At 31.1% G+C, this 15,000-nt stretch overlaps 4 protein-coding genes and 1 non-coding gene across 13 annotated transcripts in view; 4 read left to right on the top strand and 1 right to left on the bottom strand.

Annotated features, from left to right (window-relative positions):
• The window catches only part of LOC124426329 (CCR4-NOT transcription complex subunit 6-like), a 427,489-nt gene extending 417,102 nt beyond the window's left edge, over positions 1 to 10,387 (top strand). For all 4 annotated transcript variants that reach the window (XM_046967893.1, XM_046967892.1, XM_046967891.1 and 1 more), the window contains 5 exons: positions 4,045 to 4,275; positions 4,393 to 4,570; positions 4,706 to 4,845; positions 4,930 to 5,002; positions 5,096 to 10,387. In XM_046967893.1, the coding sequence (XP_046823849.1) occupies positions 4,045 to 4,275; positions 4,393 to 4,570; positions 4,706 to 4,845; positions 4,930 to 5,002; positions 5,096 to 5,102 (629 nt within the window). In that variant the 3' untranslated portion in view covers positions 5,103 to 10,387. The remainder of the gene's footprint in view (positions 1 to 4,044; positions 4,276 to 4,392; positions 4,571 to 4,705; positions 4,846 to 4,929; positions 5,003 to 5,095) is intronic.
• On the top strand, positions 2,333 to 3,409 carry LOC124426330 (protein YIPF5). Its single transcript, XM_046967895.1, has 2 exons — positions 2,333 to 2,684; positions 2,753 to 3,409. The coding sequence occupies exons 1-2, from the start codon at positions 2,465 to 2,467 to the stop codon at positions 3,310 to 3,312; spliced, it is 780 nt and encodes a 259-aa protein (XP_046823851.1). The 5' UTR covers positions 2,333 to 2,464; the 3' UTR covers positions 3,313 to 3,409.
• Trnav-uac lies at positions 3,800 to 3,872 on the top strand. The gene has a single exon. It is a non-coding gene; the product is annotated as a tRNA-Val (tRNA).
• A 76-nt stretch (positions 10,388 to 10,463) lies between the features above and the next one.
• Positions 10,464 to 11,392, bottom strand: LOC124426333 (28S ribosomal protein S24, mitochondrial). Of its 2 annotated transcripts, none has more exons than XM_046967899.1 (3): positions 11,232 to 11,392; positions 10,904 to 11,081; positions 10,464 to 10,824 (listed from the first exon to the last, which is right to left on the bottom strand). In XM_046967899.1, exons 1-3 carry the CDS (start codon positions 11,256 to 11,258, stop codon positions 10,538 to 10,540), a joined length of 492 nt encoding a protein of 163 aa, XP_046823855.1. In that variant the 5' UTR covers positions 11,259 to 11,392; the 3' UTR covers positions 10,464 to 10,537. The 2 variants fall into 2 exon arrangements, with proteins under 2 accessions (XP_046823855.1, XP_046823854.1); XM_046967898.1 differs by having other exon boundaries at positions 10,904 to 11,084.
• Positions 11,393 to 12,034: 642 nt separating this feature from the next.
• Positions 12,035 to 15,000, top strand: part of LOC124425908 (tetraspanin-5) — an 81,842-nt gene continuing 78,876 nt past the window's right edge. For 3 of the 5 annotated variants that reach the window (XM_046966955.1, XM_046966960.1, XM_046966959.1), the window contains exon 1: positions 12,481 to 12,859. In XM_046966955.1, the coding sequence (XP_046822911.1) occupies positions 12,770 to 12,859 (90 nt within the window). In that variant the 5' untranslated portion in view covers positions 12,481 to 12,769. Of the gene's footprint in view, positions 12,388 to 12,480; positions 12,860 to 15,000 lie in introns of those variants that run through there. The other 2 variants (XM_046966957.1, XM_046966956.1) reach the window with 2 other exon arrangements.

Consider the following 15,000-nt stretch of genomic DNA (forward strand, 5'->3'; position numbering starts at 1 on the left):
ATTTCTATCTTAAATTTTTTATCTGATCTACATTCGTTAATAATCGTAACGATATTCCATGTGAAAAATTTTTCTATGCGAGTCAAGGCCATCGTTTCTTCGTTCCTTTCTTTTCTTTTTTCCTTTTTTCTTTCTTTTTCTTTTTTTCTGTTTTTCTTTTTTTTTTTTATTTCCAAAAATATTTTACATATCGTTGCCAATCAATGTTTGATTGCGAAACGATAAAATATGTTAAAACATGTTTCTTCCGTCGAACGATCAGATTATAATGCGGTATCGGATTTGGCTGGAGAAAAAAAAAGAAAAAAAAACACACACACACATCAGATTCCTATGGTTGATTCGTTCATTCGTTCGTTCGATCGCAATAGATACTGTGGAACATTCGACGCGACTTTTCAGGTTCGAAGCTGCGAAAAGAACGTCCGTACATTCGACTAATCCTTTCCCTGCTTTTAAATGCGAGTTAATCCGCGTACTATTATTTTATTTTTATTTTTTGCTAGTTTTTATTTTTCTTTTTCCTCTCTCTCTTTCTTTTTTCTTTTTTTTTTTTTTTTAATAGTCGTTCTTTGTTTTCGTCTTTTTTTTTTCTTTTCTCTTTTTTTTTTTTTCCTTTTTTTTCTTTTTTGTTATTCGAACAAAACACTGTTATCGTATCCGTCACGCTTCGGCAAATATTACAACGTTGATACTACTTCGCTACTTTCTCTCTTTCTCTCTCTTTCTTTCTCTCTTTCTCTCTGTCTGTGTGTCTCTTTTTTTCGACAACCTACACGCAAACGTACCGAGAGAAGCATTTATTTAAACGATGGAATTGAAATTCACGTTATCTCGATATATCGTACCGTGTCATTGCAAACGACGTACGTTATGTACGTTCAACGAGTAAACAAAATCCGGATCGTTCTACTTCGAGAGCCATAACGCCGATAATTTTCATTTGAAATGTCAATAGATACATTCCCAAGGGGTGAGGAAAGCGAGAGGGTTCATAACATGTTTCGTTTGTACGTTCGTCCATAGAAACCCCAACGAAATTTTGATGGAATATCCATTATATAGGAAAATAAAAATAGGATCGATAACATTCGATATCCATGCTTATTACACACATACACACACATTATATATACATATATATATATATATATATATATATATATATATATATATATATTTATCTGTAATTCTTTCCATAATTCTTTCATCGTACAGATAAAAGATACTACACGTTATCTTCAAAATGTTTAAACTAATTCTATCTTTGTTTCTCTCTCTCTCTCTCTCTCTAATTCTCTCTCTTGCCACCCGTTGGAGGTCGATTTCTTCGTATTATTCGACCACCGACGCCTTGTAACTCTCCCTTAATTGCTCAGCGAGATAACGCTTGCCTCCTGGCTAATTGCAAATAGACGAAGTAACTGCATAATACTTGGTTTGTTACGATCTCTCTGTTGTAAGAGAACAAGTTATCGCACTGATTTCCGGCGATGTAGGCACTCAGGCGTTAATTTAGAATGACCATCCTAAGATCTCATACCGTTAGCATCTCTTTTATTGCGATCACCTTACTTCCTGGCACGTGCCAAGGATTACTTAGGGCATAAGTGAGTTAATAATGTGTAAGTGCTGAGTCACATTATCTCTCTCTCTCTCTCTCTCTCTCTTGCACGATCTCTGTTCCGAAAGGAAAGATAAATAGAAAGGAAAGAGAGAAAGAGAAAAAAAAATATTATTTCTCACCCTTCCTTTATATTTACCAAGGTTTATGCGAGGCAGGTGTGCTTGCCGTAATCGCACGAAAAAGCTTCGAGAAACATAACAGACCATTTTTTACGTAAATAACCATGTTAAGAAAATATCGGTCGAAATTCTTATTTCTCAACCGAGCATGCGAATTATTGTAGTGACTTAGAATACATATACATATCTACCTTCATTTTTCTTCTGATACAGTGGATTTTGTAAGACAATGTTTCTGAAGGGTCATCGGGGGTCATCTTCTTCTTTTTTTTTTTTTTCTTTTCTTTTCTTTTTCTTTTTATAGGTTATTCGTATGAAACTATTCACTTTCAATAATTACGCGTTTATAATAATCACGTGTATTTAATTATATATTGTATATAGGTAATATTTTGATTTATTTTTTCGAGGGAGATAAAAAGAGAAAAGAGAAAAAAAATAAAGGTAAAGTATTCTGATACGTGACGAATAATATCCCGACGGATAATATCGCGGATAAAAATGCGGCGCGAAGTAAATGTTCACCACCGTCGGTATGATCGTTCTCGTAACGATACGTAGCGTAATCTACAGGATTTTCTTTGAACTTCGAAGTGTATTAAAAGACGATGATTTTACCGATTTTCATTTCGTACCGTCAACGAAGTTATTTTTCCACTGTTTAAAGAAAAAAAGTGACCAAGGAAGAAATAATATTACGAATAATAATATCGACAATATGTCTGGTTACACTGGACAAGAAAATTATTGGGCTCAACCGAATCAGAATTCATATAAGTACGAATCATTTGATTTCGAACAACCTAACCAACAATTTGAGTTTCAAACGTACGGTGATCAACAATCAGAATATAATGCTTATTCGCCTAAAAGTTATTTAGATCCAACACAAGCTTCTTATGGCGGTGAAATGTATTCGCAGGATGATTTTACAAAAGGTATAATATATTCGATAAGAAAATTGTTTATTTTCAAAAGGGGAATATTGAACAGATTGCAATCGTAGGTGACCATGGTTTTGGAGACGAAGAAGTAGAACCACCATTGTTAGAAGAACTTGGCATTGATCCTGATAGGATTGTACAAAAAACATTGGCCGTATTAAATCCTTTTCATAGGAGAGGACAAATAGACGATGCCAATTATCTTCTTCAGGATTCGGATTTGGCTGGCCCAGTTACATTTTGTTTAGCTCTCGCTGCATTTCTTCTTTTAGCTGGTTCTAAAGCACATTTTGGTTATGTATATGGTTTAGCAACAATTTCATGTCTATTGATGTACATTCTTCTATCTTTAATGAGTAGCACCGATAATATTACTTTATTGTCAGTGGCATCCGTATTAGGCTATTGTTTACTACCTGTTGTAGCACTTTCAGCAGTTAGTATTTTTACCACGCTTCGTGGTACCATTGGTTTAGCCATTGCAGCAATGGCTGTAGCTTGGGCAACTTTGTCAGCTTCTAGACTATTATCTACTATGTCCGGAGAAAACAATCAACGTCCTCTGATAGCTTATCCGTGTTTCTTGCTTTATGGGGTATTCACTTTAATTGTCATTTTTTAAATGATTAACAAACGAAAAGGTATTATTATGTAACAATTATATACCCACCCTTTTTACATGTAAACAAATAAAAAGTTCCAATATTTTTTATTGCAAATCTAATGTACTCCCATTTGCAATAACTTCTTTTTAAAAAGAAAAACGAACCTTTACAAAGATAGATCAAAAGTGTATAATTCTATTAAAATTAATAAGATATTCAAACATAACGTTATATTTTAAAAACAGCTACTTTTTTTTTTTTTTTTCTTTTTTTTTTTTTTTTTTTTTATACCGAGTTATGTAAAACAATAAAATGTATGTAATAAGATATCTTCATCAAATTATTCATTATAATTTGTAAATAAATTTCTTTCTATATATCATTTCTTGTACGATTTTCAATTGTTATAAAATAAAAAAATGATATTACTATATTTCTTAAATATTTTTGATTTTTTTTAAAATCTCAGAACTAGTATTATCTGTAAGAAGTGCTTAACATCGAGGTTCCGTAGTGTAGCGGTTATCACGTCTGCTTTACACGCAGAAGGTCGCCAGTTCGATCCCGGCCGGAACCAAAATATTAATTTTGCATGTGAAATTTTTGATAAAATATTTTCCATGTAGAGTTCGTTGAAATTAATATACACGATATAATTTATAATAAGACACATGAGCAAAATTTTTTTCGCATTAATTATTTTATAATTATTAATACAATTACGTGTTTTTTTTTTTTTTTTTACATAGGTCTGCCATCAGATCCAGCACAAGTACAACAGCCCATTTTAGTTTGCACAGCCCACATTCATTGGGATCCTGAATTTTGTGATGTTAAATTGATACAAACGATGATGCTTAGTAATGAATTACGTTCCATTTTGGACCAAGCTGGTCAGTCTTTCCGACCTGGTCATAAGCCTGACTCTTCCAACGTGCAGCTTCTACTTTGTGGTGACTTTAATTCTCTACCTGATTCAGGTAAAATTACAATTTAATATTATTCATAGAAAAAAAAAAAAAAAAAAAAAAAAAAGAAAAAGAAAAAAATGATATTAAATTATTGCAAATAAATCATTCGTATCTATTGAAAAATAGGTGTCATTGAATTTCTTACGTCGGGACGTGTTGCGGCCGATCATCGCGATTTTAAGGACTTAGCTTATAAATCATGCTTACAAAAGATATCTGGTTGCGATAAACCTAATGAATTTACACATTCTTTCAAACTTGCATCCGCCTACAGTGAAGATATTATGCCTTATACTAATTACACGTAAGTTGCATATCTTCGTAAATTATTTGAAATAAAATTCATTGTTATTCGTTTTAATTTTTATCGATTTATTAAGAAAAAAAAAAAAAGAACAAAAAAAAACAAAAAAAAAAAACAAAATTTCTCTCTTTGCAGGTTTGATTTTAAAGGCATAATAGATTACATTTTCTATTCGAAACAAAGTATGGTACCATTGGGACTTTTAGGACCGTTAAGCGCTGATTGGTTTAGAGAACATAAAGTGGTAGGTTGTCCGCATCCGCACGTACCATCTGGTAAGGATTTACTTAATCGTTTAATTCATATTATAGTTATTGTTTAAAAGATCCTTAACAATGTAACAATTATTATTTTTGCAGACCACTTTCCATTGTTAGTAGAACTAGAAATGACACCAACAGTAGGAACAAGCAACGGTTTGATCTCACGCAGGTAGCAGCCGCTGCGATCTAGACCCAAATAATAAAAAGGGAATGATATACAATAATAAAAATGAAATCCTTATCACTCCTTCTCTTACTTCAGGCTCTAGCAATATCACTCGCAGTCGACTACTATTCTAATAGCGAATATTACGAATACTCCACATTGCCGCACATTCAACATGCTGACAGACATATTGATGAATAATTCTAATGACCAGGTGAAGGGAGTCGTGTTGTAATGCGTTTAGCCCATGTATAGTGTATTGCATTTTTAAGAACTAACTTCCCATATTAAGAGTACCATAAACTCTCTATTACCATCATAATATGTAGATACACCTATTTTCCTACAAAAATGATATTCCGATCAAGCCTCTGTGATATCTCGTCATAAACAATTGGAACAATTTCACATATTTATTAACTAACAAACTAGTATCTACTAGAAAAATCCTAATCTCTTCCTAAATGTCATTACAACATTCTCCAAGCCAACTTTTGATAAGAATGCTGCCATCCAATGACAAATTGTATTTTTAAACAAAAGAAAACAAAAAAAATATGAAAACATACACGCTATACTGGGCTGTGCGAAGTGATCGGAGTTGACTTAACAATTTTAATCAAGTACAAATCTGTTCTTATTGGCCACGTATATTGATAATGATAATATTATATAAGGAAATATAGATGATATTTGTAGCAAATGTAATTGTAAGTATGGTAAAATGTAACGATGTTCGTCTATCATAGTAATATTGAGATATATCAGTTGACATTCATCATTAGGTATGTTCAGTTCCAATTATTAATATATATCACATCCAATTTACTACTTGATAGTTCAGTTGTAAAGTAGATAAATATTATAGGTATCGAATACCTGAAATCTTCGCGTTATCTACAACTGCATTTCTTTCGTCAGAAATATATATTATTTGACGATACCTTTGATGCTGTGTATTATCATTAAAAGCAGTAAAAAAAATTCACAATTGTTATATTAAATATCTTAAGAAGAAATATATATATATATATGTGTGTATGTGTATATATATATATATATATATATATATATATATATATAGCGAAAATAAATTGTTTGTATGAGTGCAATGATTACGATGGTTACCATATGTAAAATTTGTAAACACACAACTGAATTATGCAAGTAGTCGAACATTTATTTGTCAAAGACGTATGTGTAGTAAATGTTGTATAAAGTAGATTATTATCTTATAGTTTTAATTACCGATCGTAGAAATGGCATTCAGAACTGTACATTGATTCATCCACAATACATTTTCATGTGACAGATACGTGGTCCTTGAAAAACAAATGTATTAAACTTTATATAGCTTAATAACTTCGGGCCTAATGTAAAACATTAATACTGTTTTCTTGCAATACATTTAACATCAAACATTTCAATCGCAACAAATACATAATCGTCATATCGTTTTAATTAATAGTAAAGGAAAAAAAAAAAAGAAAAAAAAAAAAAGAAAGATAAAACATATGAGAACATATATCATTTCTTTTACCTTTACGATAACGGTGACGAAGAATTTCCAACTGAAGTTTATTTTTTCATATTAAAATTTATTTATAAAGAATAAATGGTAGATCCTTGAACTAATTTATAAAACAACATGTTTAAAACAACATCAATGGTTTTGTGGCAATTGAATGTTTCATTATAATAAATATAGGTGAATCCTATATAGCATAATATATTATTGTAAGAATATTTGTTGTTAAAAAACTCACGTTAGTTTTATGAATGTTTTGTCATCGAGAACGTATTTAATTTAATTATTACGAAACCAAAAGATTTCATGAAATCATCACGAATGCTAATCAACTGCAATATATTAAAAAAAAAAAATAATAAAAATAAAAAAAAAAAAAATAAAAAAAAACATACAAACAAACATCTCTCTTACGGACGAATAGATTATGTTATAATAAAGAAATTTATATATCAGCATTTAAAATACTAGGTATTTATAAAACTTTTTAAATATACTTTCTTGCTAAGTGTGTCTTATATATGCTAAACTATGAGTCTATGAGTCTATGAGTAATCTGCTAGTATTTCATTACTTAGAATATAAATATATAAATGGTTAAGTTTAGACCAATATAATTATTACATGCAATTGTAAAGCAATGTGAATCAGTTAAATTTATGTTCACTTAAAAGAAGTATGAACAATATGTCGTTGCACTTTCAACAGCACCTAGTAAGCCTTATTATTTTAATAAATATACAAGAAACGCTATTAGATAACGATCGTGCTCTTATGCATTTGGCTTACAATAAGACTATAACAATGAAGTACTAACGATTACCATACAATTAGCTTTGAGTACTGGGAAGCTCTGAAGAATCGATAATTAACTTATAAATCGTGATAGCCATTTCGTATCACGATGCCTGTAGCTTAAATGATGTATACATTAAGTAAGTTACTTGTATCACTTACATCAATATTATGTGCAATGTTCATTGATAATATATTTTTATTATTCTTTATTCTTCGATATATAGATTTTTCCGAGATCAGTATTAAATTATATATCTGATACAATTTATGTGAATAATTATTAACAAAAAAAAAACATTGTAAAGAATCTAAAAGCTTTGTGTATTAATTTATGCATAATATTGATCTTACAGTGATACCATGTCTTACTACCCATATCTCTCTCTCTCTCTCTCTCTCTCTCACACACACACACACACACATACACACACTCACACAGACACTTTTTTTCAATTATAAAGTGTTAAAAAAATATATACAAAAATCTTAAGTAATTTTAAGAAATTTTTCTGTCAATTGTTATTTTTAAGAATTATTTCCAAATGCTTTCATTTTTATATCATAGTTGTTCAAATTTTCACCAACTGTAAAAAGAAAAAGTTTGATAAATCCTTTAACATGAGAACACAATGTTTTATTTTAATTGAAAATAAATTTATTTTCAGTCTTCAAAGTAAAATGTAAGATATCTTTTATTGTAAAGTAATTAATATATTCAACAGAGCTGATGTCACATTGTTCTTATATTTCTTTGTAATAATAGAAATTAATATAAATTGAGTCAAATAGTTGCTAAATTTTTTTCAATAAATATTTATAATTATTTTTTAGAAATAGAGGAGTTAATGTTGTATAAGATAACTATCTTTTATTTTCCGTACGATATTATATAATTATAGAAATAATTAATAAATAGAAATAAATTTGAAGGATCTATCAAACTTTTCAGAAACAAAGTTTCATTTATAAAAGAAACAAAAATTCATCATATTTTATAATATGAATATATATGTGTATATATATATATATATATATATATATATATATATATACACATACACACATATACATATCTAGATAGTTTTTGCCTTTATTAGAACAATGAGTACCTTTAAGAGTATTTTATTTTCAATTTATTACCTTCAGTGTTTTTTTGGCATACTTCTAGAAAAAAAAGAAGGATCTTTTCATTTGCCTTATTTATTATACATCTTCTGAGCATCTCCAGCATGTATATCATTCAAATATATTAGTCTTAGAAGAGTTAATATTAAGTAGATATTTTTACGCGATTATAATAAATATTCTTTGTGAGATTCTGTACAATGCGAACACTGTGTTCTGTTGCTTGGAATGTTTAGTGTATTTGTATAATTTCCAACTTTGTAATGTGTAATTAATGCCTGTTCTTCTCTGTACTCTGCAATTTAGATATAATATGATATAACTTACTTAAGAATATAATATATATATATATATATATATATACATATATATATATATATATATATATATATATATATATATAAAATTACACAAAGGGACACTATGTATGCAATACTGCATAAGTTTATATTATTCATCTAATCAAGAAACATTTTGTTTATTATCCAACTTGAAAAAGAAGAAAGATTTTTTATAGAAGTTATTAAAATACAATGAAATAAATTTTAGTATTCTCGTAAATTCAGATTTTTATTCGAAGCATCAATTTTAATGAGATTAATCGATTTCTTAATTTTTGGGCCGGAACTCAAAAGGTATTATAAAATCGTAAATGAATAATATATGATTCGATCCAATCATGTCATTTACAACATAGAGATTATTAAAATGACTTGATTTGCTTCGATAAAAATTTTATTTGTTTACGAAACTATAAAGAGAATATAAGGTATGTAATTCTGAGATAAAAAAGAAAAGAACAAATTAGACTGTCTGAGGTAATAATAACAAAGAAACGAAAAAAAAAAAAGAAAAAGATATGCTGACCTCATATGTGGTATTGCACGAGTGTCGATATTTGACTTCCATAGATAAGAATTAAGTTATACAAAATAATAATAATAATAATAAGATGAGCACAGCACATTTCAGCCTGTACTTTTATAAAAAAAAAAAAAACGTTCAAAAATTGTAAACATTGGAACACAATTCTTGCGTCCTCAAAGTGCTAAATCTGTAAATTCAATCAGGTTTCGTGTAAGCTTTCAAAAATTAACTTTCGATAATTGAAGAGTAAAAAAAGAATTGTTGTTTGGAAAAAAAAAAAAAAGCATTTCTTTACAAAATATATATGCATTAACTTGATTCTTGTGTAAGAGTGATATGCGACCTTGTGATCGATAGAAAGACCTAATTGATTAACGTAGAAATAATGACAATAGTTCTTCTACTGTCACTCAATCGTTTATAGAAGCTAATAACATCTCGATAATTAATATATTAATTGTAGTTTTTTAATTCACACGTTTAAATATAACGAAAAAGTAACTTTAAAAATCTTTCAAATTTAGATATCTTCTTAAGTACATCATGCATTTAATCAATACCGTACGTACAATAAATACCATTTCATCGTACAATAGGAAAATAATTGCATTGTATTATGTAATAAACATTGTGATTGTGACTAATGTACAGACATGATTTGTACTTCCCTTTTATATAAATGAATTTAAACATTGTAATCATAGGACATAGCAAAGCACAGATTAATCAACCATTAGAAATCTCTCTTTGTTAAGCATTCGAAATGAAATAATACTCAAGAAAACATGGAAAGTACAAATATGTAGCTACACGGTCCTGATTGAATATTGGTAAACAAAAGTTGTAAAGACATAACCAAGGAGAGAATGTGTAAAATTATATCATGATCGAATGCTCTGTCAGTCCGCACTTAAATACCCTTTCGTGTTATTTGAATATACATTTTAAAAGTGGCATATACTTTACTTTTTATTAAAAATGCAATGATTGTATATGGGCTGCATTTGAATCATGATCAAATGTAATGATTTACTAAGCGATGCAAAATAAATGAAAAAGATTTAAAGAGAGACATCATCTTTGCAAAATATTTTTCCCATCTCAGAATATATTTACAAATAAGATCAGGCATAATAATTTATATGCTTTTTATTATATACTTTTTTATTCCAAATTTTTTTACAATCCTTATGTAGTTTGATCGCAGCTTTATTTAATTCTTAAATATATTTAAATGTAGTTGAATCTTTAAGTGCCGTTACTATTTCTATTTTCACAGGGGATTGTAACCAACGGCTCAAAAATTCTTCAGTGTAACCGGTCAAAAAGTATATCTTACTAGGATGTATAGAACGTTGAATAATACCACCAATTCTGATCAAATTATGTTGTCTTTTAATTATTATTTCAGATATAAATAAATTGTGCCATGTTCCTGTCATGAAACGTCTAATAAATATATCTTCCAATGCTGTTTCCGCCGGTCTGTTGCCATCCACTATATTTGCTAAATTACAAGAACAATTATAATCATAATTATATTATAAAAGAAAAATCGTATATCTCTTACCATACATTTTACATACATGTATTCCAAGAATTCCATGATTTTCTGTGAGCAATATAATGAGGCCGATTAGCCATCTCGTATGTTAAACGTAAAGTTTTCTTTAGCGTTGGTTTATAACGACCAGATTGCACTTTATTAAGGACTGTACATACATGTATATAACGACGCAACGAAGGTTGTTGTAAAAGAGACATCTGCTAATAAATAACAATTTATACATACGGATTAAATTTGATAATTAATTAATGTCAATATAAATGGATACATTAGGATTATTGACAAAGTTGTTAGGTTATGTTAGGAAATATCAATTGTAATACGATAATAAATATTGATAATATTACATTGTTTAAATTCGATAAAAAGTTCATCTTCTTCGATCAATTGATATTACGTTTAATTCTTGATAACTTATAACGTGATAAAAAAAAAAAGGAAGAAATTATCAATCGAGCCGAGATATATATTTCATAACCAACAACGGCTAACGCTAACTTTGCGCATGATCTTATGAGATCAACAGAACGACACATGGTTAAAATCGCGCGCCAATCTCTGACGTATATCTTTTTATTTACAATACACATAAAAAGTAAGAAACAATTTCAATCAATTAAAAATAAATTTTATTGAGTTGAATCAAAATTTATCAAATGATTTCATAACCTAACGAATCAATATGAATATTTTTTATTATATCGAACGTATTAAAAAACGAAAGGAAAAAGAAAAAAAAGAAGAAAAAGTAATTGCTATCGTCGAATTGAACAAAAGGCTTCGTTACAAGGATGAAAGAATTTTAATCAACAAAATTCAACATTCGACGTATTATACGACGTAATAAGAATAAAAATGTCGTAGATTTCGAGGAAAGGAATAAGAAGGAAAAAGGAAAAAAGGATAGAAAGAGTTTAAAGAATAGAGATATTAAAGAGGAAACGTTAAACGACTTACGGCTAAGAAGAGGAAAAAGATGAAGGAAAAGGATGAAGCATTGTGGTGGGGTGAAGTAAAGGGGCGGGGCAACGGTGTCGGTGGTTACGGAATGAGAGAGATAAGAGAGAGAGAGAGAGAGAGAGAGCGAGAAAGAGAGAGAGAGGGGGAAGGTTAGTGGTGGGGGTAGCTCGATCCGTTTGCTGGCTCGTTGATCAGAGAGCGAGAGCAGTGTGCGTCGTGACGTGACAATGGCGGTAGTTGTGATCGCGGTGCGGTGCGTTATTGTGATCAGCTGATCGAACGCGCCTCCGAGAAAATAGAGTAGTGTGTGCGTGCGTGTGTGTGCGTGCGTGCGTGACTGCGTGTATGAAAGAGAGAGAGAGAGAGAGAGAACGAAAGAGAGAGAGAGAGAGAGAGAGAAAGAAAGAGAGGTGTGTGGTCAAGAAGCAGAAAGGAAGAAGGTCAAGAGAAAAGGACGGAGAAAGTGAAAAGAGAAACAAGAGAAGCACGGGGTTCTCCATCGTGAAGGAAGGTGTAAAAAAACAAAAAGAAAATATTCTTTCGGTAGAAGACGATGTCCTCGTCGTTATTATTGTCATCATTGTCATCATCGTCGTCGTCGTCGTCGTCGTCGTCGTCGTCGCCGCCGTCGTCGTCGTCGCCGTCGTCGTCGTCGTCGTCGCCGTCGTCGTCGTCGCCGTCGTCGTCGTCGCCGTCGTCGCCGTCGTCGTCGTCGTTATCATCATCATCTTCATCATCATCATCATCATCATCATTGTCGTCGTTTTCGTGAGAGATCGGCAGTGCCTTCCTAGGCGCCGTCGTTCCTAATCCCTCCTATTGTGTGTTGCTAATATATTAGTAGTGGGCCCCCTGTATATATCCGGTGTGTGTCGTGCACGAATGCGTGGAGTTAACACGAGAGGTAGATAAATGTCTCTCAACCATGCCCGCCGTGCGGAAGTACAGAAGGGATACCAGTGAAGTGAGCTGTTGCCTCAAGTACGTCATCTTTGGATTTAACGTCATGTTTTGGGTATGTAAAATAATTGTATATATATATATATTTTTTTTTTTTTTTCTTTTTCTTTCTTTTTTCCTTTTTTTTCTCTTTCCGTCTGTAATATTTTCACATATATATGTATATATCGTATTGGGTAAAACAAACGTTTAACGACGCAGAAATATATTTTTTTCTTTTTTTACTCTCTCAACGATTAGTAGTTAGAACATTTTGATTGACCAATACATTACGAGACGCGAGAAGTTTTCCTTCTTCGAAGTTGAACAAAGTATGCAATAGTAATAGTAGTAGTAGTAGTACATAGAGTTCGTAACGGTTAAAGAGTAAATGCGAGTAAACTTGTTTCGACCTGTTTCTTGTTGTACCTTGTCGTTTAACGTCGCGTTACCATGGAGAAAAAGAGAGAGAATTGTCAGTCTCATTCAACCCCCCCCCCCCTCCTCCTCCGCCTTCCGCAATCCACTATCGTCAGTGCGTTCACCGGCTTTCAACGTAATATACGTAAGAAGTCTCTCTTCTTCCTTTGTTCGGCCTTCTCTCTACTGTATTTTATTCTTATAACCTTCAAACGTAATCCCTTCCTTCCTTCCTTCCTTCCTTTTTTCCTTTTTTCCTTCGTCATTCTCTTTATTCCTTCCTTCCTTCCTTCCCCCTTTTTTCTTCGACTTTCGAAATATTCCGAAAATCATCTGATTTCCTCATTGAATTTCTACGTTTATACGAACTAATCCAGTTTACCGCCAATTCTATTCTCGGATGACAAACGATAAAATGAATCGAATTTATAAACTAATGGATCGAGATTTTTCTTCGCTCGTTCTATCTACGATAACAGTATTATCATTTAATAATTCGTAGATGGTATTTTTTGATAAAGGGAAGAGAAAAAAGAAGGAAACTTGTCGATAATATTTTTTTCATGGTATTAATATTTGTGCATCATCAATGTATATCCGTGAAAGAACATTGTGGATGGTACATCCCACGTAAGTGAGAATACGTATTTTAAGTATACGGAAAGGATAAACGGAAGGATAAATCAATTTGCGAAGAACGATGATAGATGTATTTTATGTACGTAAATATAATTTTATGCGTAATATAAGATGTATAAAAAAAAAAAAAAAAAAAAAAAGAAAAGAAAAAGAAAAGAACGTATTTACTTAAGAGAAAATTTAAATTATATAAATTAAAGTTATATATCTTCGAATAGGATGATTCTCTTCGAAAAAGACATTTGTACGATTTATTATATCAAGGACAATTTAAGTTTTGATACGATAACCGTATAATAATGTAATAGTAAATAGACCGTATGCTTGTGTTTGTATCTATACGTACGTACGTGGATACGTATGTATGTATGTATTTATTTATGCATTGACTGGTCGTTTTGTAAATTTGTAAAAGGTCGCCGAGTGTTTCGATGGAGAAGAAGAAAGAGATAGAAGTAGATAGATAGATATAGGTATATATATATACATATATATATATAAAGAGAGAGAGAGAGAGAGAGAGAGAGAGAGAGAGAGAGAGAGAGAGAGAAAGAAAGAAAGAGAGGAGGAATGGTAGGAGAAAGACCGGGAACGAGCCGCAATGCAGCTCGTATGCATCGTCAAGTGTTCCAATTGCGAGAAGCAGGGCATATGTGTGCGTCACGGTCTGTATATCCCGTAGAACGACGCGCGTATATACACGCCGGACGCATCCCATTGTAAATACGGGGAATTAAACGAAGTTCGCGACTCGTGAACCACCAACTCTATGTATATAGTGTATATACACGACGAACGCGAGAGAAACGTCGCGTCGCATCGCATCGCATCGCATCGCATCGCATCGCATAGCATCGCATAGCATCGCATCATTCTGTTCGCCTCTTCGAATATATATACCTACTATCGAACAGTTTTTTTTCTTCTTCCTTGATTCTCTACATTGATGTCGTTTAACGAAAATCGATCGGACTTTAACAAGTTTCGTTTCGATTTGGACCACTACTACTTCGTCACGTTCATTCTCAAATACTTAATGATAGAAAATAGAGCCACTAGAATTTTATACTATCTTTCTCTTATATTTATTTTTTAAAGAAATCGCTTATAGATTTATCGAGAATTAATTGAAATTTTTTTCTTGCTTACTTCCCATCT

The sequence above is a fragment of the Vespa crabro genome, chromosome 8, assembly GCF_910589235.1.
Source record: "Vespa crabro chromosome 8, iyVesCrab1.2, whole genome shotgun sequence".
NCBI classification, from domain to species: domain Eukaryota; kingdom Metazoa; phylum Arthropoda; class Insecta; order Hymenoptera; family Vespidae; genus Vespa; species Vespa crabro.

What these genes read in the sequence shown, in the direction of transcription:
- LOC124426330 (XM_046967895.1), top strand. Translation starts at nt 2,465, where the DNA reads ATGTCTGGTTACACTGGACAAGAAAATTATTGGGCTCAACCGAATCAG. An exon ending in GCAGGATGATTTTACAAAAG is followed by an intron (nt 2,685 to 2,752) that starts GTATAATATATT and finishes TTGCAATCGTAG; the next exon opens with GTGACCATGGTTTTGGAGAC.
- LOC124426333 (XM_046967898.1), bottom strand. Translation starts at nt 11,258, where the DNA reads ATGAACTTTTTATCGAATTTAAACAAT. An exon ending in TTTTATCGAATTTAAACAAT is followed by an intron (nt 11,085 to 11,231) that starts GTAATATTATCA and finishes GTTATTTATTAG; the next exon opens with CAGATGTCTCTTTTACAACA. An exon ending in ATGGAATTCTTGGAATACAT is followed by an intron (nt 10,825 to 10,903) that starts GTATGTAAAATG and finishes CTTGTAATTTAG; the next exon opens with CAAATATAGTGGATGGCAAC.